Source organism: Halichoerus grypus, chromosome 2, assembly GCF_964656455.1.
Source record: "Halichoerus grypus chromosome 2, mHalGry1.hap1.1, whole genome shotgun sequence".
In the NCBI taxonomy this organism is placed as follows: Eukaryota; Metazoa; Chordata; class Mammalia; order Carnivora; family Phocidae; genus Halichoerus; species Halichoerus grypus.
In genome coordinates, this window is record NC_135713.1 from 111816713 (window position 1) to 111839529 (window position 22817).

The window sequence follows — 22817 nt, forward strand, 5'->3', positions numbered from 1 at the left end:
AAAACATACCAGTTGTTAACATCTATAGAGGTTTTAACCTTTTATAAAATTTTGATATTTTTTTCCAGGCTTCACCACTTTTTTTTTTAACTGGCTCCACACCCAGCATGGAGCCCAAGGTGGGGCTTGAACTCAGGACTCAGATCTAGACCTGAGCTGGGATCAAGAGTCAGATGGTTAACGGACTGAGCCACCCAGGTGTCCCCAGGCTACACCACTTTTTGACCACAACACAGAACAGGGATTATCATCCTGATTTTACAGATTAGGAAACTGAGATTGCTAAATCTCTGGTAGGGTCCTCCTAGAACAAGGGGTGAAAGGGTTGCTCATTTCAGGTAAAGAAAAATAATTGACACTCGTTAAAATGGTGAGGAAGACTACTGCTATTTGGGGTCAAAATTTTTGCAATAGGAGAAAGAAATTGTGCTTCGTTTTGAATATAGTAAAGACAGCTGGGAATTTATAGCCAACAAACAAGCAGAGAGAGGGGGTCAGTGGATGGAAAATTACTATGAAGAAACAGAAAGGCAGGCCAAAGGTGGCGAATAAGGAATCTGATCACGTATCAAAGGCATCAGACATCAAGGAGCGGGATGACTTAGCAGGATTCATACTAATACTGGGTTCAGCCTGGCCACACTTCAAGGCCTAGGTCGAGGCCCAAGCAAGTAGAAGGCTCATAGGAGCCGAAGTAACGCTTGGTCAAGTCTTCGTCACTGCCTGTCTCGGACCTCTTTAGTATCCAAACCGTATGGATGAGGATGGCTGGCAGAGAGCCGGCGCTTTGGGATCGTAGGTCCAGAACCTAGCTCTCCCTCCCGGCATCAATAACCCCCGGCCAGGGCTAACGAGACCTCCTCCTGCGACCACCGCAGAAACGCCGGTCGGAGCGACGCCCCTTGCCTCGCACCGGAGGCGCCCCCAACGTCTGCCAGACCGCAGTGCATCCCACTTCAGAGGCGGGCTCCGCAGGTCGGGCGGGGCGGGGCCGGCGGCGCTGATTGGCCAGAACTCTCGGGCTTGGCGTTCCCGGCCCCGCCCCGCCGCCCCATTACTGGCCGCCTAGGCTTCGCCGCACTCCCCTCAGCCAGCGAGGCCGCGCGCTGGCGGGTCCCGCGCTGCCCCGCGGGAGGGGCCGAGCCCATGTTCCTCCTCCCTACCGGTCCCATCCTTAAAGCACGAGTTCCGACGCCCCGCCTGTTGGGAGCGGGCGCCGGGATCGGGACAGCAAGCCGCCGGGGCAGGCCAGGGCCTACCGAGGAGGGCCCGAGACCACGGAGCCGCCGCGGCTGGCACGCGAGCGTCTCGGTGTGTGGGAGCTGCGAGGGCAGGGGTCCCGGGCGCCATTGCTGGCCGTCAGAGAGCCGCCTGGACCTCGTCTGCCCTCAGCGGCGCTTCTCCGGTCGAGAGGAGGCATAGCTTGGGGCCGTCGCCACCCCCCTGGCCCGGTGTCGTGAATTGTGTGCCTCATCTACCGCCCGCGTCGGGCCGCCGGGGCCGAGACGATGTTTGACAAGACGCGGCTGCCGTACGTGGCCCTTGATGTGCTCTGCGTGTTGCTGGGTACGTACGCGCCGCCGGCCCGAGGGGCGTGTGCGCGCGAGCCCGGGGTGCGGTGTCCCGGTGGGTACGGGCGTGTGTCTTCTGGGAGGGGACTCGCGGAGAGCTGCGGACGGGCGTGGGGGCGGTGTGTGTGCGCCTGACGGGCGCGCCTTTGCAGGGAGAGACTCGGGGGGCGGCTTCCGCAGCCCGGGGATCCCGCTTTGCAGCCTGCACCCCCGGCCCCCGCGTGGTCCCCTCTGTCTGTCTGTCCCCGCCGGTGTGCTGAGCCCAGCTCTGCTTGGACGCTGTTCACGCCTCTGCGCTCCGTCCCTTGCTCCTGTCCTCTGTCTCCCGTTCCACTCCCAACAGAGCGGGGTGGGCTCCTCCCCTCTCTGCTGTAGGGAAACCCGGTCACTGGCTTGTCAGGTTCAGTAGCGACACGGAGGTTTGATTCACTGGGGACTTTCAGTAACAGGCGCCAGTGCCTGATTTATCTTACTTGTGGGAAGCAGTTTAATTTTTCATCTTTAAAAGGCTAGAACGTTCCTAATTAGAAGGTGTTACCCGGGTGTAAATTGTCAGGTTGCAAGTGGGTGTGAGGATGCCAGGTTTCTGCCTATAGGTCTGAAGCAGCTTGCCTTTTCGGGTGTGTGTGTTTGGGTGTGTGTGCGCGCGCGCGTGCTCCAGACCTGTTTCCTTCTCTGCACAGACCTTGCCATGGTGTAGCTTTCCATCTCCAGTGACAGCCCACAAGGAGCACTAGACATCTTTGGCTGCAGCAGCTTTGGCGTTGTCTTCCTCATGGAAGAGTTCATTTCTGGGGCTTCTGGTTGCCAGTTGCTTCTTTCTTTTGACAAGAAAGAATTGAAGTCACCTGGATAAGGGATAGGCGTTGGAAGGAAACTTTCACCTTTCTTTTTTTAAAGATTTTATTTATTTATTTAATTGACAGAGAGAGAGAGAGAGAGAGACAGCGTGAGGGGGAACACAAGTAGGGGGAGTGGGAGAGGGAGAAGCAGGCTTCTGGCCGAGCAGGGAGCCCGATACGGGGCTCGATGCCAGGACCCCAGGATCATGACCCGAGCCGAAGGCAGTCGCTTAACCAACTGAGCCACCCAGGCGCCCCGAAACTTTCACCTTTTTAATATGTGTTTTGTAAAGCAGTATGTTGCGAACTATTTAGACGTTATATGTATGTGTGTGTGTGTATATATATATATATATATATATGATCTGATTGAGGTTTGGGTAGCCCTAGTCAAGTATGGAAGTAAAGTAATGGTATTGGCAAGTTCTTTGGCTGGGGGATCTGTGACTTGAGAATCCTAGGTGCAGGTGTGCATAATGGCTTTTCACTGATAAGAAATTCCCCGGGTTTGAATCTCGTATTCCACTTTCCTGCCTCATACCTGACCACTTAGGCGCTTGCAATCTCTTGCTCAATTCTATCTATCTATCTATCTATCTATCTATCTATCTATCTATCTATCTATCTAATCTAATCTATCTATCTAATCTATCATCTATCTATGCATGCATGCGAGACAGAGAGGCAGAGGGAGAAGCAGGCTCCCAAGGAGCAGGGAGCCCGATGCGGGACTCGATCCCAGGACCCCGGGATCATGACCTGAGCCGAAGGCAGACGCTTAACCATCTGAGCCATTCAGGCACCCCCCCTTTTTTTTTTTTTTAATTCATGAGAGACAGAGAGAGAGAGAGAGAGAGAGGCAGAGGGAGAAGCAGGCTCCCAAGGAGCAGGGAGCCCGAATTCTTGCTCAATTCTTAAAAATTCTTTTACCTCTTCTTTGAGGTAAAATCCCTTTTTATTATTTATGAAATATCTTTATTGTTGACCAGGACACTTCCTGTAGAGCTCCACAGTGAATTCTTGGAGTTAAGTTTAGGAAAGCGAAACAACGTTTTGGGACGCTATTGAAACGCAAGGAATTCTTTCAGATGTCAAGACATACTAATAACTACATTAACTATATGGAAATTTATTGATTTACAATGAAAGGATTATCTTTGGAAAGATGTTAAATTTTAGTTTTAGATTTGTCTTTTAATTCCAATGTAGTTAGAAAACAGTGTTATGTTAGTTTCAGGTGTGCAGTAGAGTGACTCAACAATTCTATATATGACTCCGTGCTCATCAAAATAAGTGTACTCTTAATCCCCTTCACCTGCTTCACCCATTTCCCCACCCACCTCCCCTCTGGTAAGATGTAAAATTTTTAAATGTACTTTAACTCCTACTCACTGTCAGTAGGGCTTTGTTAAGCTTCATTTATATTTTAGAGAAGGGAGAGGAAAATGTTTGGTCAGAAGTAATTTTACTAATTCTAATATATTGGATTGTACCCTGTTATTGCTGCACTCTTAGAATTATGTATTAACTTCCTGTTCTCCTACCTTGTGAGAGTTATTAATTTACAAAACAAATGTCAAGTTTTTTCTGTGGGCCAAGCACTGTACTAGGACAAATGAAACCTAATACTGCTTTAAGGTAGCTAAAGCTAATATTAATAACCACAAAGTCATAAGGTAGACCTATATTTTGTTTGTATGTTTTAAAATTTATTTATAATGGAGAAACCTGTATGCAGTACAGTTTTATAAATTGTAAGTTCTTCTTATCGGTGTTTTCAGCATGATGCAAATAGCACATAATTGTACTATAGAGGTAAGAATAATTTTATTGCTACATTGCTACATTGACCTGACAGTTGCAGGATTTATGATGGCTCTCAAAAAGATAAAATTGTGTTTTTGATTTAAATGTCTTCGATGGTTTTGGAAAAACTTGTTTGGGGACTTAGGGATTAAGTATGTTTTAGAAAAAGATACCTCATCCATTTGAAACATGTTTTATCTGTTACTATATTACTCACAATTCTTTTAAAGTAATTCAGAAGATTTTTATGATGGGCCCAGAATTCCCTTTTCCCAAATAGAAAATGAAGTACTGACTTATTTTAATTTGGTATATAGGATGACATTAGATTTAACAATATCAATTCTCCATTACAAACAGCAATGAAAGAGAACAGTGGGGGAGGATATAAAAAAACTTTTTCATGCTGAGTATTGGAAGGCAATACATTTTGATAGCAAATTCACCTTTTTATTGGAGTGTAAGGGTTATTTAATTTTATTTATTTTTTTATTTTTTTAAAGATTTTATTTATTTGACAGAGCACAAGCAGAGGGAGAGAGAGGGAGAAGCAGGCTCCCTGCTGAGCAAGGAGCCCGATGTGGGACTCGATCCTAGGATCCTGGGATCATGACCCGGGCCGAAGGCAGCCGCTTAACCGACTGAGCCACCCAGGCGTCCCTGTAAGGGTTATTTTAAATTTGGTTTTTATTCACTTTACTGACAGCAGGAGATTGACAGCCTAAAATTAGGGGTTATCAACTTGGCATTAACTTTATTCTTTTTCTGTGGAGAATATGCAGGTAAGAGTTAACTACACCAACAAAAAGATGATTAAGCACTTCTTAAGTACAGGGTTATGTGAAAGTGATTCATAATTACAACGTGAATATGTTCCAGGTTCTGTTAATGACCACCCCAACATCATACAGTGTATCCATTTTAATATGATGATGTTACATGATTGTGTTACATGACTACTTTAAAATTTTATGGAGTGTGATGTCTGTTGAAGTGATCATTAAACATGTGTGTGTGTGTATATGTACATTTGTACCCCTTGGTCATCTTTATCACTAAAACATCACTTCCTCCATCTGGTAATACCCAAATGATTAGTTCCTTCAGTGGATGTGGTAAGTTCTTGGAAAAAGAGTCAGAATTTTGAGAGATGGTATGTATTTGAAATGGAGCATAGTCTTGACATCTTTCTCTGGCTCTTTTGATGATGAGTTCTATCATTGTAGAAAAGGCGGGCTATAAGCATCTGAGCACACAAGAAAAGTTGCTCTATAGGGAATGATAGCAGGCTGGTGTGAAAGGAGCAATGTTTTTGCCCAGTGTGTTAAATGGTGTCCTGAATAAAACTTACTAGTGTTTAATTACTGAGAGTCATTCCAGATTTTATCCACAATGGCATAAGGCTGCCGGTTAGTGGACACCGAGTCCACTGATGGATTCAGTGCACATTGATTGAAGGCTGATTCTGCCAGGTCCATGTTAGGTGCTAGGGGTACAAAGATGAGTAAGGCAGTCCTTGCCCTAAAGGAGATCAGGGTCTAATGAAGAACAAACAAACGTGTTATATTACATCATGATAAGCGTAATAATGGAGGTATGGAATAAGTGCCCTTTGAGTACAGAGAAGGGAGTTGTCTTAGACCTGATCCATTATAAATAAATGGTTTGTTTGTTTATCCTTAGTGATGCAGAAGTGACAAAAGTTTCCTGGAATATTTCTTAGAATCTTTTTTTTTTCCTCCCCAACTTGATGCAAGGCAGTAGGGACCCAAGTAAGTTTATGACTTTTTTGTAGACCATCCTATGGTGTCTAGAAGGTGTAACTGGCAAAAACTTTTTATGTGCTTGTGTTTTGCTGTGTGGCAGTCATTTAGAATACCTTTTGGGCCTTCATATTCTCCTTTTGCCCCTCCAGCTTTGTTCTCCACCTTGCTCTGTGCTCTGGGAAGCAGGCAAATTATATGGGCTCTATCAACTGACCTCTTGCTTTATGGTTTCTGTTTGGCTTTGGCTGGTGGTACATCAGTAGGAGGCCTGGAAGAGCCAGTTCTTTCCTGCTGGATTTGTGTTGCTAGAGCTGTTCTGTGGTTTGTGAGTGGGTCACAGCTTCTTTTCAATGGCCCTCTCTGCCAGTCAGCTCCAGTTACAGATCTTTCTGGTTCTGGTAACCCCTTAGTTGCCCCTTTAGGCCTAATGATGATAATGGCCTCCTGATGTTGGTAGCTTGGGAGTATTCCACCATCCTTTGCTACTTTCCCTAAATCTTGCCTCTACTTACAAAGATGGTTCCTTCATTAAATTCTCTTGAATACCTTTTTTGACTGTTTTTGTGGTTTGTTTGTTTTTGGTTGGGACCCTACTAATGACATTCATACGTGTCCAAAACAGATTTGAGGTAGCTTCCCTTTCTGCACTTAACACCGTTCACAGCTGCTCTTTATAGCAGGTGCAAACAGAAGCTCATGGGCTCTCTTCTAGAAGAGAGGTTGGTCATAGTTTCCTTAGCAAGCTCCAAATGTGGTATCACCATTATGCCAAATCAGAGTCAATGGATTAAGAATAAAATCTGGCAGCAAAAAACTGGCAACCAATAGTAGGTGTTTGTAGAATCCCTGTTACTTGTTCTTCCTCAGTACTTATCTCAAATACTGATACCATATGTTGTTGCCATGATACTGACATCATTCTACCCCTTAAGTATTACCCCTGAGGAGTGGTTCCTTTCCTGTCTCTCAGTTTGGGCCTGTTTCTCAAGGAAGAAACAATCAAGTATTCAGTGAAAGATTCTCACTTGCTAAATAGTCTGCAGCATTTTGTGCCTTCCCTTTTTTCCTAACGTTTATTTGTTCATTCATTCATTATTGAACATGTATTTGTTTAGTATCTGGTAGGTGCTTGGCATTGTGTTGGATGCTGAAGTTAAAAATAAGTAAATCAATACATAAATTGGACATAATGCTTATCCTGATTGCTAGCCATTTCAACCTCCATTAACTTTTATTAAGCAAACTTCTTTTGCTTCTGATGAAAGTTTACTGTGTTTATTTCTCTTTTTTATATAACTTTTCTCTTTCCTCCAAGCCACAGTGAGAGGGAAGGGATCTCAGAAAATGAACAAAAATGTGTTAAGCTGGCATATCCTTGGGTTAGACTGGGGTCCTGTTGCAGGCTTTTTCTACCTTTAAATGGCCAGTTTTGAATAAAAGCAGAGGCCTGGAAGAAGATGCTACTGTTTGGCTCCAGTTGGCTTTATACACTTGAGTTTTAACTTAAACTTACCTTGCTTGGAATAAAGTATGGAAATGTTCAGAGAATGTTTTTCTCTATAGATTTTATGAAATGTAAATTCTTCCTTTATATTCAGTTTGAATTACATCCTCTTGGAACCTCATGGACATGCTGTGGATCTTGATTAATCTTTTTCTTGTTTAATCATTTTTGGCTGAGCTCTACCAAAGTTTCCTATCTGCTCAGCTTGGGGAGTTATTCTGATTCTTGTGGATAAGAAATTGAAGTTTAAATTGTTGTTATTGACCCTATTAAAGAAGTTGGAAGAAAGTCACTAAACTCTCAGATTTTAAGTAACCCAGTTAAAATGTAGCTTACACTTTATGGAAAGGAATTTGGAATGTTAATTGTCCACTTCCTCCTAATTTAGGTGACTTAATTCAGCATTTGGTTTAGAAGTACACAATCCATGTAATAAGCTAGTTAGGGATTATATAGACACTGTTTTGTCTCTCTTACTGTCTTTTTAGAAAGCACTCACCATTCAGATAGGATGAACAGTGGTTACAAGTAGCTTTCTTCTTCCAGCCTTCTTATTTACTTACCTTATTTTTCATTTTTACAATTTTTTTCCTTCTCTCTTCTCTTCCTCCTGCTTTTATTCTTCCCTTCAACCTTCTTGCTGTCTAGGTTTAAAACCCAGATGGCTTAAACAGAGTTGTTTTGTTTTGTTTTCTGAAACTAGCCTAATGGGAGTTTGGGAATGACTTTTTCTTTATAAACTATAAGTTTTTCTTTTTCTTTAAAATAATAGAGAGGTAACATAGTCTAGTGATGGACTCTTGATCTAAATTGCTTAGGTTCACATTTCACTTCCTCTCTTTACTAGCTGTGTGACCTTGGGCAATTTTCTTCTTTGTGCCTCTTTTCCTAATAAAAGTACCTACTTTATATGGTTGTTGTGAGGCTTAAGTGAGTCAGTATGTAAAGAGCTTAGAGCAGTGCCTTGAACTTAATGTATATATGTTTGTCAAATAAAATTAATCCTCTCTAATCCTACAAACTGTAACAATTTTAGTAGAAATAACATAAACTAGTTTTGTGTTAGGTACAAAAACACTCACAAACTTTGAAATGTTTCCCATGAATACTCATGGAATGTCTTTGAAGCTTATAGACCATCTTGAAATAGTAGTGTTGTATCAGTCATGTGTAAAAACCACATATATGATCTCCAAGTAGTGGTAATTCCAGCAGTGGAGGAAATTGATCTGGGTAGGTCTGTGTTAGAGAGTAATTAAACAAATGGAAAAACTTTATATGTTCATAAATCCTGAATTTCAGCTTAATCAAGAAAATGGAGTTAGCTGTACTCTATGTCACCCTATTTTTATTGCCCAGGCCATGGGAATGGTCACTCCTCGTATAAAAAGTGGACTTCATTTAAAAAAATTTTTTTGAATGACCTTAATTGTACATCCTCATTTGTGTAAATTCTATTATTTGAATTCTCTGCAATTAAGTGGACTGCAAACAAAAAACTGTTGTGTAATACTTCTCCATATCCTCTTTTCCCTCTACTCTTGCTTTTTTCAACCAGATATTTATTTCGATATATCTTAATCTGAAATTGTTTTTTTCGGGTGTGTGTGTGTCTAGTGCTAGATTTTTTAAATATTTGATTTTGAATTATCTTTATTTATTGAGCACGCATTATGTGTTTAATACAATGTTAGGAGCTATAAATATCACTGTGAAAAAGATAATGTCTTTAATCTTTAAGACAATTACAGATGTTTGTAAATGCCACAAAAAAATTAAAACAAGGTTAGAAGAGAGTGAGATGGTGGAGGGTGGCAATCTCAAGGAAGGATTCTCTGAGGAGGGGGTATTTGAATTGGCTGTGGAGGAACTGGAAGAAGTTGATTCTAGGTTTAGGGAAGAGCAGGTGTTAAGGGCCAAACAGCAAAGAGGATTTTGTAACAGGAATTGTAACATTTGTAACAGTGTGACTGGAATATAGTATGCATCCATGGCATTCGTAATAGTGAATTTTGTAACTTACTTCTAAATGTCAAAGTCGATAATAATAACTGACAGTTGTTTAGTGCTTACTAGGCCGTGTGGCCTGTAAAGTATCTTTTTTTTTTTTTTAAAGATTTTATTTATTTATTTGACAGAGACACAGCTAGAGAGGGAACATAAGCAGGGGGAGTGGGAGAGGGAGAAGCAGGCTTCCCGCTGAGCAGGGAGCCAGATGCTGGGCTTGATCCCAGGACCCTGAGATCATGACCTGAGCCGAAGGCAGACGCTTAACGACTGAGCCACCCAGGCGCCCCGGCCTGTAAAGTATCTTAACAACTTGATCAGGGAGGGTAGCTTGGTCATCTCCATTCTGTAGGTCATAGAACTGAAGGCTAGAGTAATTGGGAAACTCTCCCAGTGGAACCCAGCTAAGAAGTGGTATAGTCAGGAATTGGGAAATGCATTTTTAAGGATTATAAATTTTGAATGTGGATTCACTGGTCCAGATTTAGGAAAGGTGCCAATAAATGGAGAGGTTGAGGAAGGAGAGGTTAGGGGATTAGCTGACTCTAAAAACAATCATTATTTTTAGATAGCCTAATTGTTTTATGACTATCTGAATTCTGTATGATGTGACTTCAGAGTCTATTTCTACTTATGATATTTTGAGCATGTGCCTGCTGTCCAAAGGAGGCAATTTAATTTTTCATAACTCAAACTCCTAATTACTACTAAGAGTTTGCCAGGAGAGTATATCATACTGGAAGATGTAACTAATTTGCCCTGTTTGGTAACATACCCACAGATTTTTTTTTTCAGATCGCGTTGTCGTGGGCATTTCTATACAGGAAAGGAAGACCTTTGTCCTTCACTGTATTTCATGTGAGTCATGTGTTATAGAGTTCAGAGTCACCTTTGGTAACTCATTCCAGCAGATATAGTTAGAATCTCATGGTTTAGTTCTCAGTTGTCATTGCTTGGAAATGTTTCCTGAGTCTTTTTTCGGGGTGGGGTGCCTAGGAAAATGACATATAGGAAATGTGTACTGGATGAGCTCTTGAGTTAATTGGCAGCTTGTTAAGCCAGGTTCTGCCTTGCCTTTTGGTACATTTACATCAGCACTAAGAGAGATGGGTTGGCTGCTTAGGTGCTCTAGGGGTAAATGAGGAAAAGCAAAAGAAAACCATTATTCACTGGATACCTAAATGAGCCTTTGGTAAATGTCTTACATAAACTCATGCAATCATCACAAAACTCTGAGGTGTTAGCTTCATTTTATGTCATAGCACTGGAAAACAAAAATGGGTAGGAAAATAAAACAAAAGCCAAGTATCTCAAATAACTCTTGCTTACTGTGGAAGACAGACTCGTAAGAAACAGTGACAATACTGTATGGTAAGTTGAGTGCTGATAGGTCCCAGCTTTGAAGTTACTAAGAGTGAGTGAGACAGGGTCTCCATCCTGGAAGAGGTACACAGAGCCTTGTAAATGGAGATCGGTAGGTATTTTAATGAAGTCTATTATATTTCAAAATGATTTCTCCTGAGATGATTGCTTTTACTTTCTAGCAGAGCTAATGTATACCTTTGGGAGCATTACTTTTAGTTAGTGCTAAATTCTGTAAATAATCCTGTAGACAGTTTAGGCCCCATCTGTATTACCGGGTGAAGACACAGGAGGAGGGTGCTTAGAAAGTGTGTGGCACATGGTAAGCATTCAAATATTTGCAACATGAATGTATAGGCAGTGTATTTGAGTCAGCCGCTCCTCCAGGGTTTGAGTTTTAGCTCCATCTATTACTAACTCTATGATGTTGGGCAGGTCGCTTCAACTCTGTGAGTTTCGTCATCTAATGAGGAAAAAGATGTTAATAGTGCATTCCTCATATTGCTGTGAAATTAGATGAGATAATGTATGAGACAATGTATATGAAGTGTTTAGCATAGTGAAGTGTTTAGTATAGTCCTGGCCCGTGCTGTTGTTATCATTATTAAATTAATAAACCAATTTGATACCACTGACACAGTCTGTTATTCAAATTTGATGTCACATGGTAGTGACTTTTCTTTTGGAACATTATTTAGTGTAGTTCTAGTTTCAGCTTAAAGAGCATTGAGATGGGAATATGGTTCGTATTTCATTTTTTAGTGCCCAGATCATTTTGGGAAATGTTTTTTTTTTTTTTTAAAGATTTTATTTATCTATTTGACAGAGAGAGACACAGTGAGAGAGGGAACACAAGCAGGGGGAGTGGCAGAGGGAGAAGCAGGCTTCCCACGGAGCAGGGAGCCTGATTGCAGGCCTCGATCCCAGGACCCCGGGATCATGACCCGAGCTGAAGGCAGACGCTTAACGCCTGAGCCACCCAGGTGCCCCTTGGGAAATGTTTCAATTACTTCTAACTTATTTCTTTCTGGGATCAGATACCTCAGTAAGATCTTCTGATTTTACTTCTAGGTGAACAGTATTCCCACAGCTCATAGGCAAGGTACCCAAATGAATGTTTGTGGATGGAGAGAAAATAGTAAAATAGAAATAGGTGTGTGCGCTAGTAATGGCATGGTTTGGATAGTGGTAACTTCTCTTAGTTCTCAGTTCCTAAAACATGAAGGTTTAGGTCTTAAATATAAACTGGTCAAGAGCTAACTTGTAGTTCACGTTGAAGGAGCTAAACATAATCTGTTCTCATCATAACTTCTTTTGATCAGTAAGAAGTTATCCTTTCTTCTTTCCACAGAGTTTAAGAAGCAGATGTATATAGTGGGCACACCCATCTGCAGTGTTCTGGGATGGCCCAATTTTAGCTAATAGCCTTCTGCATAAAGGCAGTTTGTTAAATGTATGACTAAATGTAATTAAAAGTCATATTTTTATGGTATTAACTTTAAAACTATTATTAAAAAAACACAATTTTTCAAGCGACATCCCAATTTAATTTGGAAAATATACCTAACATAGTTATGCAGTGTAACAGAAGCAAGTGACATTTATATTACTTTCTTTTTCAAATGGCATAGATATGAGAAAGGAATTTCCAAATATGTATTGTTTCTGACCCAGCGGTCGAGTTGGCAAAAAGGTTTTTTAAATTGTGATGTTATCAAAACTTGTTAGGCAGGTTATGGGTAATATTCAACTTTATAGCTAGTGTTGGATATCTACATTAATACTAACTTTATGTACCACAATATGAATGAGATTCTAAGTGCTGCCATTGGAGATAGCCTAATTATGAACCAAATATAATAACAGGTAAATTACCTTTATGGAGATGTTTTTGCATTGACTTTCCCCCTTGCTTAGGATTTGATGTCATGGAGATTTTCCAGTGAGTGCAATTTCTTTATGTAACTGAACAGTTCAAAGTATGGCCTAGTAGTGAAAGCAGTTGGCTTGGAAGTCAAATTCTGGTCTTGCTTCTGCTACTCTCAATGATCACGTGGGCAGGATCTCATGGGCTGCTTCATTTATTCATGTGTAATTTATAATGAGAATAATACCTGCCTGCATATATCTCAGGACTGTAGTGGTAAGCAAACTTTGCTTATCAAGAAGAGTCAGTTGTGGGGCGCTTGGGTGGCTCAGTCGTTGAGCGTCTGCCTTAGGCTCACGTCACAGTCCCAGGGTCCTGGGATCGAGCCCCGCATCGGGCCCCCTGCTCAGCGGGAAGCCTGCTTCTTCTCCCACTCCCCCTGCTTGTGTGCCCTCTCTCACTGTGCCCCTCTCTCCGTCAAATAAATAAATGAAATCTTAAAAAAAAAAAAAAGAGTCAGTTGCTGCAGAATATATTACAGCAGTTGACACCAGTGGACTCACAAGGAAGTCCAAGAAGGAAGAGAGAGCACATAGTATACAAAGGGGTGTTTTGAGCAACTGGAACAGACCTGTAGGCGATCAATTATAAGTCTAGTCTGGTCAAGAATGGTGTGAATGTTGTCAGCAGAAAGTAGGAAAAAGCTGAAAAGTGTTTAGGTAGTAGTGATGGGTCCTGATACAAAGTAACAGGCCCCCTGCTTGAGTTTTCTCTTTTGCCATACTTAGGTACACAGTTTTATCAGTGACAAAGGGGCTCATGAAATCTTGAGCTAGTTTGTTATTCCAGTATCAGTCATACTGTGAGAAATGGGGGCATGTGCTATCTTGAAAAGCCAATGCAAAGTATAATTTGGTCAGACTGAAATTTCAGTGAAGGGAGATGTTCATTTTTTTAAAAAAAGATTAATGTTCACCTACCATTTAATTAAAAAGGGAAAGAAACCACAGTTTTAACTTAGTCTGCTGAATATCAGGAGATTATTGTATCAATAGCAGTTTGTCTTCAGTGAAGTCTGTCAAATTCTTTTGGCAAAGATCTGACACACCAAGGGAATCTCTTCTAACCTTGTCATTTGCTTGTGCTATGTTCTATTCCATTGACCTGCTGAATAATAAACAGGTGAGAGATATTCTTTGAAATAGAGTAATTACATTATCTGAGATTGTGTTTCTATTTTCCTCAGTACAGACTAGTTCATTAGCCAATTAATGATTGGAATGGTGAGACCTCAATGTTACTGTGTAGCTGTAGCTGTCTGACTGATTTATTACTATGTGGGCCATTGGGATATAGATACCATTGAACAGTTAAGGATTTCATCTACTCTATAGCCATGGAAACTCAACACCAATTAAAAATATAGCAGAATTAAAATTCCATGGCCAGAGTTGCAAGAAAATCTTGACAAAATTGAGTCCTTAAATTTAAGAGCATATTTTTTGTTTGCTAATAACTTAAAACATACATTTAAAAGCACTGAGCTATTCAGTAGTCGTTACTGAAATTTTATTTATTTATTTAATTTTTTAAAAGATTTTATTTATTCATCTGAGACACAGAGATACCGAGAGAGAGAGAGGAGAGAGCCTGAGCAGGGAGAGAGGCAGAGGGAGAAGGAGAAGCAGGCTCCTCGCTGAGCCAGGAGCCCCATGTGGGGCTCGATCCCATGACCCTGGGATCATGACCTGAGCCAAAGGCAGACGCTTAACCATCTGAGCCACCCAGGTGCCCATTACTGAAATTTTAAACTCAAGTGAGCCTCTATAGCCTAAAGGCCCTGATGTGGGCTTTAGCTAAATAAATTACTTCTTTAAAAAAATTTTTTTTAAATTTAAATTAGCCAACATTATAGTACATCATTAGTTTCAGATGTAGTGTTCAGTGATTCATCAGTTGCATAGAACACCCAGTGCTCATTGTAAATAAATAACTTCTAAGAAAAAGGGAGGCAAAAAGGAGAGTGGGGAAAAGGAAAACAAAGGAAATGAAGAAGTAAATATTGCTGGATGGTCTGTTTTTGCCTTCTTAGAGGAGTTCAGAAGAGGATGAAGCTTCTTTGATAGAAGGGATGAGAGAATTAATCATGAGGATGTGCTTCATAAAGGCCCGAGATTGCTTGCTGCCCAGTAAAGAGATTGTGGTGGAGATTCTGATTTTTCATTTGGAAAAATTTAAGGGTCACATTTATAGTGATTTAAAATTACTGAAGTAAGGAACTTGTCCTTTAGGTTGGTCAATTAATTCAACCTATGTCTAGGATTTACTAGGGAAAAAAAGTCAGATTACTGAAAAAATGCTGTTAGTTACCCATATTTCCTGTCTTTGGACTTTTCATGATTAAGAATGAGCTATTGGGGTGGGGGGCGCCTGGGTGGCTCAGTCAGTAAGCATCTGACTCTTGATCTCAGTTCTGGTCTTGATCTCAGGGTTGTGAGTTGAAGCCAAGCCCCGCTTTGGGCCCCACACTGGGCATGGAGCCTACTTAAAAAAAAAAAAAAAAAAGAAATATTGAGATAGGGGGACAGCATAACTTGGTTGATATGTTGTGAGTTGAAGTTGTAGTAGAGGTAGAGGAGTTTGACATTTTGAACTGTCAGATATAACAAATAATGAAATCTTACGGTTTAATCAGGGGCTAGCCATAGGCATATTTCAGTGAGTTACCTAAAAATAATTCAGGAGAAGGTGTTTATGTAATACGAGATACAGACATATTAATACTATAATAAAAGGGTGTGAATCATATATGTGTATCCATCTTATCTATGCAAAGTATTATTAGCCAAAATAAGAGGGAAACAGACTGTGTTCCATTTTAAAGAGGCTAGAATGCAGGATGAGTTTACCTTGGAGTTTCAACAGAACTTTATTTTAAAAAATTTGTGTTTTACCAAGATATGAAATAATTTCCATTTATTTTTACTAATGTATAAAAGTCTTTAGAGAATTCTTTTGTATTATGGGATGCATAAAAGTTAAGTGTGTGGACACTGGAAACATACAGGTCTGAGTTTGAATTCCAGTTCTTTCACCTATAATTAGGATAAATCCCCCACGTTCACAGCTTCAGTTTCTTTATCTGAAAAGGGCTGGGTCTTTATCTGCATATTCTCTTTGGCTTATGTACATTACATAGTAGGCATTTGTTTATTCCACAAGTATTTGTCTCACATGTTGTGTGCCACACTTTTTTTTTTTAAAGATTTTATTTATTTCTTAGAGTGAGAGAGTGTGAGAGAGAGAGCACACAAGCAGGGATAGGGACAGAGGGACAGGGAGAAACAGACTCCCCGCTGAGCAGGCCCCCCCGCCCCCGACTCGGGGCTGGATCCCAGGACCCTGGGATCATGACCTGAGCTGAAAGCAGACGCTTAACTGACTGAGCCACCCAGGCGCCCCTATGTGCCACACTCTTAAGCAGAGGAGATTCATAGAATCACACAACTAAATAGAAAAATGAACCAGTAAGTGCTATAAAGGAGAGATATGGGTATTATGAGGGCTTATAAAAAGAGTTTTGAATAGGAGAATGTGCGATAGCTTTTTAAAATGATGACTTTGGCTATAGGATAGAATAATAGATGGATGAGGCCTGGAAAAGAATGGATTTAGGGAGATGAGTTCAAAGGCTTTTGAAATAGTCCAAGTGAGATCATGGTAGTGAGACTAAAGAGGTAATGGTGGAGATGGAGAAAGGTGGATGGATTTGAAGATTCTGGGAGGTAAAATGGAAAGGTTTTGGTGACATACTGAATGTGGGAAGTTGGAGGTAGCAAGGATAGTTCTGAACGTTCTGGCTTGTTTAATGGATGGATGTTGATTCCTGCCAGTTATTGAGCTGCAGAGCACTAGGAGAGAACCTGATCTGAAATAGGAAGAGGGGTCTGGAAAAGATAATGATTTTGGTTTTGGTTTACTTTTTTTTTTTTTTTAAGATTTTATTTATTTATTTGAGAGAGACAAAGATAGCGACAGAGAGCATGAGCGAGAAGAGTGAGCATGAGTGGGGAGGAGAGGGAGAAGCAGGCTCTCCGCTGATCAGGGGGATCGAGCCCAGGTGCCCCGATTCTGGTTTATGTTTAAGGTGCCTTTGAGATTTTGAAGAGAAAGTGTCAAGTCCTTGTTTGCATAAATGGGTCTAGAGCTCAGAGGAATGGTCTGACTTTTGGGAGGGAGTCACTGACATATTAATGGTAATTGAAGTTAAGAGAATTGGTGAAATCTCAAACAGGAGTTATAAAGTGAGAAGGAGAGAAGGTTTAAGACAGAGCTTTGAGAAACCAGCTTGCAGATTGTGGGAAGAAATGGAGAACACCAAGACTGAGAGGGAACATTAAAAGCTAGGAGAATGTTTCTGGAAAGCCAAGTGAAGAGAGTGCCCCAAGGAAAGAGTGGTAACAATGTCTATATTCTCCTGAAAGGTCCAGTAGGATAAAGTCTGTAAAGTGTCCATTGGATTTAGTTACACAAAGGTCATTGATAATGTCATGTAAGGAAGCAATTTCCATACTGGAGTGGTCTGAAAAATGGGTATTGGATGAAGAAATGGAAATTGTGGGTATTAGTAATTACTTTAAAATGTTGGGGGGACGCCTGGGTGGCTCAGTCAGTTAAGCAGCTGCCTTCTCCCTCTGTCCCTCCCCCTGCTTGTGGGCGCTCTCTCTCTGACAAATTCAAAAAAATATGTTTAAAAAAAAAATGTTGGACTGAGAAAGGAGAGTATAGTAGAGAAGATTCCAAACACAGGCCAGAAGAATCATTTCTGAGAATGGGAGATCAGTTAGGGCTATCAGCTGATACACTAATAGCCTAAAATAATAGGTTGTCATGGTTACCTATGATATGCCAGTTGGGGGAAGAATGATCTTGCCAGATATAGGAATACCTTTTATTTTTTAAAATAAATTCCCAAGTGTATGTGTGTGAGTGTGGTTTTTTTTTTTTTTTTAAAGATTTTATTTATTTATTTGACAGAGAGATAGTGAGAGCAGGAACACAAGCAGGGGGAGTGGGAGAGGGAGAAGCAGGCTTCCCGCTGAGCAGGGAGCCTGATGTGGGGCTCGATCCCAGGACCCTGGGATCATGATCAGAGCCGAAGACAGACACTTAACGACTCAGCCACCCAGGCACCCCATGTGTGTTTTTTACACCCAATATGGTGCATTGAACTCATGACCCTGATATCAAGAGTCACATTCCCTACCGACTGAGCCAGCCAGGCACCCCTAGGAATACCATTTTTATATCAATGGTACTGTATAGGAATAGTTGAACTCCTCTTAAATAACCCTCTTCGCGGAGAACAATGGATTACTTCATACCCTTGTTTTCCAAATAACTGTTACCAAGGATGGTGGAGTTTGGGATGTGGAGCCTGGTAAACTTGGTTTCAAAATTCTGCTTTGCTATATATTCTTGATTTGGGTCACACAGATGGTTATGTGAGCTTCAGTTTCTTCACTTGTGTGATGGAGAGAATATGGTCTACGTAATAGATTTGTTAGGAATAAATGAGAATCCTTATAAATAAAGCACCTGGTACTTAGTAAGCACTTAACAAACTAATGCCTGCCTGTCTTTTTTCTTGCTTCCCATGTAGCTGATATTCATTGTGTAGTTTTAGCATTGTATGTTTGCCCTTAGTCTTGAAGTAATAATTGGTGGGAATCCTTGCTTCTTCAGCTTATCTTCTGTATAAAATAACTTGAGTATTACAAACATATATTTTTGGGAAAATGGATATATGATTTGCTACTGCAGTAATCATAACCATTAAGAAAAGAATTTTACCAACTTTTTTGGCTTGTGTGCCTTTAAAAAAATAGGTGTGTGTGTGTGTTTTAAACAAAGCTTACTAATTTAGATATGCCACTTTGGTGACTTCCTGCCAAAGTAAGCATTTTTATGTTTTTCTTCTGAGACCCATCTTAGTATAACTTTTAGTTTTTGGACCCTTGCCAGTTGGCATAATTTCAGACTAGACATGATGGATCCACCTAAATACTTCTAAGATTTATATTATACAATATATTTTTTATTGGGAGGGGCACATGAACTGTTAAATGCAGTTGAGGTTTCAGGTCTGGATTTTATTTAGTAGTTTACTTAAAATTTTTGATTTGTGGTTTTATTCTTGAGTTATTTCTTACTCATATTTTGAGCACTGAGATAACTAATTTTGTACTAAAATGGTGAAATCAAGTCATTCTGATTTCTTTTGTACAGCTTAAGTTACTAAAGCAATCTCCTGAAAGGTTTTTAAATCTGCCCCCAACCACCAGTATACACCACCTCTTTTTTTTTTTTTTTAAAGATTTTATTTATTTATTTGACAGAGAGAGACACAGCAAGAGAGGGAACACAAGCAGGGGGAGTAGAAGAGGGAGAAGCAGGCTTCCTGCAGAGCAGGGAGCCTGATGCAGGGCTCGATCCCAGGACCCTGGGATCATGACCCGAGCCGAAGGCAGACGCTTAACGACTGAGCCACCCAGGCTCCCCTACACCACCTCTTAAGAGGCAGTTATGCATATGCTTTTCTAGAAGATGACTATCCCAGAAATTTTAAAAGGGTATCAGCTTGCTAGCTTTATTCAAGAATCAGTATAACAGTAAACACACAATGTTATTCTTCGGAATATAGGCCTTCCCACTGTGTGGGACAAGTTATCTCTTGACCAACTACTAATAAGAGAGACTTTGTTGGTTAAGTGAAGCTTGTGGATGGGATTGCTGAGACTGGAAGACTCATTTTATATTCAGAGAGAGAAGTAACTTAACCAGGTGTTCTCATCTGGATACATGACGCTTTGTTTCAAAAGCTTAAATAATACCCAGATAGAACGCTATAGGTTGTAATTTCTTTAAAGACTAAATAAACTCTTCAAAGAGGAACCTCTTCAAAGAGGAATCTTTCCCTTGATTCACTATCCTACATTGTTTTGTGAAATTTGTTGGCTATTGACAAGCCTTTGAAGAAAGCTGTCTCAAGTACATGTAGTTGATAATTTGAAATCTTCTTGTGTATGTGTTGATAGATTTTCCAAGTTAAAAAGTACTTTTTCACTAGGGGCGGTAGGTGGAGGAGAAAGATCAGGGAATAAGCACTGATTAAGCTCTCTTAATGTGCCAGGTGTTATGTTAGGCACATTACGAGGCTCTTAGTTTACAACTGTTCCAGAAGGTATATAAATAGTATTTGTTTTGGCATTCACCATATGAGGAAATCGAGCTTAGATAGATAAGTAATTTGCCCCTGCTCACTTAAGTTTAGTAACTGGCAGAATGCCAGAAGTAAACTCAGGTGGAAAAGTCCCAACTCTATGCAGGACCTTACCCTGCCACATCAAAGGAAAGATTTCAGGAGTAGCTAAATAGAAGCTAGAGTAGCAAGTAGATGTTAGGTGGAAGGTGGGGGTCATTGTGTAGAGTGTGGCAAGAGGTCTGGAACAGGTGTGGGGAATAGAGAAATGTGATATGAGGCTTAAGTGAAGAGTAAAATTCACTCTTTTGGCATACAGTTCTATGAATTTAGACAATTTATATTTTAGACTCATGTACCTGCTACACAAGATACAGAATTGATCTATTACTCCAAATAAATTCTCTCCTGCTGCTCTTTTGTAGTCGACTCCTCCCACATCCTGTATCTCCGACAACCACTGATTGGTTCTCTATCCTATAAAGTCATATAAATGAAATCATGCAGTATGTAGCCTTTTGAGTCTGGCTTCTTAGCATAATGCATTTCTAATTAGGCAACCGTTAATGATGTAAATGTTACTGTACAATTTTGCTGTAGTTTTTGGCCTTGAACTCTCAAAATGTTTTTATCATCCCCAATTCCAGTTTCATGTAAACAGAATTTTTTTTTTGGCTGAGAAATAATTATAGTTACAGCTTCATATATTAAAGAAGCCCAAAATAGATTCCTGATAAGTGCACAGAGGAGAAAGTAAAATAGAAGAAAATTAGCTGTCTCTCCCCACACCCTTTTACGTCAGCCATCTCCTTGCCTTTTGCATATAGAAATCTGCATGGAAAGTGTGCTACTGACTGTGACCTTTGCCATCTTGAAAAAGAAAGGGAACAGCTGTTACCATGAGAGGGTAGAAGGAATTAATGTTGTTCCTGGCCAGTTGGCACTCTGTGCCTTTTGGGCAGGGAACAACAGGTGACCAACTTGTTGCTTTTTATTTTTGTTAGTGTATAAATAAATAGGCTGTGTGTGTGTGTGTGTGTGTGTGTGTGTGTGCGTGCGCGTAGGAATCTGAGTCCATATTAAAATAACCTCTTAAAGTCCTGGATTTTTTTTTTTCAAAAAAGTTTGTTTAAATATATACACACATTTATTTTGTGTGTCTTAATGAACTAGGACACTCCAAGGTTGAGTATATTATAGGTCATTATAAGCACAAAAAGTAAAATCCTTCTTTGGTAAATGTCACTATATCCAAACTGCCTTTTCTCCCCTTTGTTCCAACTTAAATACAAAACAAAACAAAAAACCCAGCAAGATAACTAAGTACTTTTTATAGTAAAACCATCAGCCACAGAGATGTTGTGGTCAGTTCAGGCCGATGACCAGAGTGCAGGTGTCTGTAAAAGCTGAGGGTGCTCTCTTCTCTGAACTCTTGCCCCTGGATACTTCACGTACCATCTCTGTGAATCACACCCAAACATACAGTGCGTTCTAGCACTGACCCCTTCTACCTGGCGCAGGGCTCTTTCCCTCTTCCACCTCTACCTTGCACAAACTCATCTTCCTGCAGTACAGCTTTCACCAAGACCTTTCTTGATCAAGAGCCAGTGTTGGTTTTTCATTTTTTATTGAGACATATCCAAATCATTTACCTGAGACAGAACATCCTCACAGTGTAGTTTTGCTTTGCCCATTCATATTTGTTATTTCTCAGTTCCCTACTTGAGTTGGATCATCCCGTTTTTTTTTTAATTGGTGACAGATTGAGCTCAGTGATCAATCTTTAATGCATTTCTAATTCCATTTCCCATTGCAGTTGTTTAGCATGTTAGTCTCTTTATTCCATTACAATTGTTTTGATGTTTTCCTGCTCTGTGATAACCTCTATTTATCCTCTGCTCTCTGATTTTTTAGCAAATGGTAGTTTCCCACTTTGTTTTTTAAAAAGATTTATGTATTTTAGAGAGCGAGAGAGCATGAGCGGGAGGGGCAGAGGGAGAGGGAGAGAGAGAATCTCAAGCAGTTTCCACGCTGAGCATGGAGCCCAATGCAGGATTTGATCTTAAGACCGTGGGACCACAACCTGAACCAAAACCTAGAGTTGGACGCTTAACCGATTATGCCACCCAGGTGCCCCTGTTTCCCACTTCATTTAGAAGGATTTAGAGTTAAATAAGTACGTGTTTGAAACCTGGATGCACCACATACTAGCATAGCTGATAGCCAGTAGCATACATCTGAGTTTTCCTTTCTTCAGTCCACAACTATCCATTGTCCAAGTCCCGCTGTGGACCTCTCCAAGATCCTCAACTGAAAGGTTGAAGCAGAACCCAGCTTCTCTAGCACCAGCTGGTGTCTGTTCTGAGTGGCCAATGCTGGTGCAGCACTAGTTGTTAAATATTTTTAATTTCACCCTTATTATATCTATGACTTTAATTAAGTTACTTATCCTTTCTGAGTCATCCTCTCATCTTTAAAATGGGGATAATAATACCTGTTTTACAAGGTGACTTTGTGCATTCATCAAATACTTGTTGAGGGCCTGCCCTCTTTTAAGCACTGACTTAGGTGCTTGGGATATATCAGTGAACAAAACAAAAATATCTACACATAATGGAGTTTCTGTTCTAGTATTATAAGGATGAAATGAAAATTAATGTTAAATGTTCAGTATGGTGCAGATGCACAGAGGTGTATGCACACTGTTTTAGTCCTCTTGATTCTTTGCCGTGCTTTTCTGTCAGGGCCAAAGGGCCACGGTGGGTATGGGAACAGGGAAAGGGTGAAGTCAGTACTAGTAACTGGACGTGGCTTCCCCAAAGAGGACTTGT

At 40.7% G+C, this 22817-nt stretch overlaps 1 protein-coding gene across 4 annotated transcripts in view; it reads left to right on the top strand.

Moving 5' to 3' along the window:
• The first annotated feature begins 1075 nt into the window (after positions 1-1075).
• Positions 1076-22817, top strand: part of PLPP1 (phospholipid phosphatase 1) — a 101354-nt gene continuing 79612 nt past the window's right edge. Inside the window, exon 1 of one of the 4 annotated variants that reach the window (XM_078067322.1) lies at positions 1076-1626. In XM_078067322.1, the coding sequence (XP_077923448.1) occupies positions 1509-1626 (118 nt within the window). In that variant the 5' untranslated portion in view covers positions 1076-1508. The remainder of the gene's footprint in view (positions 1627-22817) is intronic. The other 3 variants (XM_036065700.2, XM_036065701.2, XM_036065699.2) reach the window with 3 other exon arrangements.